The following is a 1,303-nucleotide window of genomic DNA, read 5'->3' as shown; positions in this document are numbered from 1 at the left end:
GTATTTTTTTTTCTCAAAGAAGGAAGCCCTAAAATAAATTACGCCGTGTGTTGCTTCTGGGGGTTGCTTCTTGTGTACGGGAGGCTGGTAGGTTGCTGCAAGACCTGTCGTTTTGTCGTAATTAGGTTGCAGTAACGGGACTCGTCGCCAATCACATAAGGAATACGGACTTGTTTATTAGAAAACCCTCAAATAACGTTAGAAACTGCTCTCGTATATTGGGTTAACTTGCACAAAGAGCCTATTATAGTCATGGTGGCCACATTTCGTCGCTCGTGAATCGGCAGCAATGAAGGACGAGCCTCCGACTCCGAGACACAGCGTGCCCCGCCGGTTGTCTCGTCCGCGACGAGCTAGCGTGGACGATGAAATAATTGCGACGCCGACTGCAGTGCGTGCTGCTGCCCGAGCAGCTCTGAAAGAAGAGGAAGTCCGGCCAGCGGCGATAGAAACACCCCGCCAACCTGCCAAGCTTATTCCAAGGCCTCCACCCGTGCTGATGTCGCGAGACTCGAGCGCATCAGTAGCCAAGACATTCCTTACTGCTATAGTGCCGGGGAGGCGACGTTCACGACGACAAAAGGAAGTGCTGCGACCCCCGTCGCCACTAGACTCAGTGCAGCCGCCCTGCGACTATGTCGATACTGGTAGCATGTCCGAGCTACCAGCACCAGCCAACTACATGGGGATGCAGGCTATGCAGCAGTTTTGGGATATTTTCCACCGCCAAGAAACAGTCCACAACAACAAGGCTGTGCCTCCCACGGTGCCTTCTGTTGTACCACGTCCCAAGTCTGCGCGCACCAATTACCTCGCTGCCGTGCGTAACCTTCGATTGTGTCCGGAACCTCTGGGTATTGTACGGCGTCGAGTTGTGGACAAAACGGCCTCCTATGCAAATGGCAGTACAGTACAAGAAGTGAACCTCAGCAGTTATCGGATGGGAAATGCTTACGCAGAAGCGTTTGGAGAAGGGTTTTCGCTGCTGCCAGGTGTTGAATCGCTCAATCTTACGCATAACCGAATCGGAGACTTAGTCGCTTCCAGGCTAATCACAGCGGCCGCCGCAGCCGCAGGTGCCCAGGGCACGGCAGGGTTGCAACAACTCAACTTGTCGCACAATGCGTTGGCGACGGCTTCTTCGCGAGCGCTCTCTGAGTTAATGCGCCGTTCGCGTGCACTTACGTCGCTAAATCTATCGCATACAGGACTGCGTGACCGTCAAGTGCAGCAGCTTTGTGAGTCGCTCACTATGAACCAGACCGTCGTGCGCTTACACCTTTCCGAAAATCGCTTCGGGGCA

The 1,303-nt window shown here is 53.9% G+C and overlaps 1 protein-coding gene across 1 annotated transcript in view; it reads left to right on the top strand.

Annotated features, from left to right (window-relative positions):
• Positions 1-254: 254 nt before the first annotated feature.
• Positions 255-1,303, top strand: part of PITG_21144 (uncharacterized protein) — a gene marked incomplete at both ends in the record, with an annotated part of 3,569 nt that continues 2,520 nt past the window's right edge. The window contains one exon of the mRNA XM_002895074.1: positions 255-1,267. Within this exon, the coding sequence (XP_002895120.1) occupies positions 290-1,267 (978 nt within the window). The remainder of the gene's footprint in view (positions 1,268-1,303) is intronic.

Source organism: Phytophthora infestans, genomic scaffold (genome assembly GCF_000142945.1).
Source record: "Phytophthora infestans T30-4 supercont1.267 genomic scaffold, whole genome shotgun sequence".
Taxonomy (NCBI): Eukaryota; Oomycota; class Peronosporomycetes; order Peronosporales; family Peronosporaceae; genus Phytophthora; species Phytophthora infestans.
The sequence above is the reverse complement of the archived record's forward strand: the minus strand, read 5'-3'. Positions and strand labels throughout refer to the sequence as shown.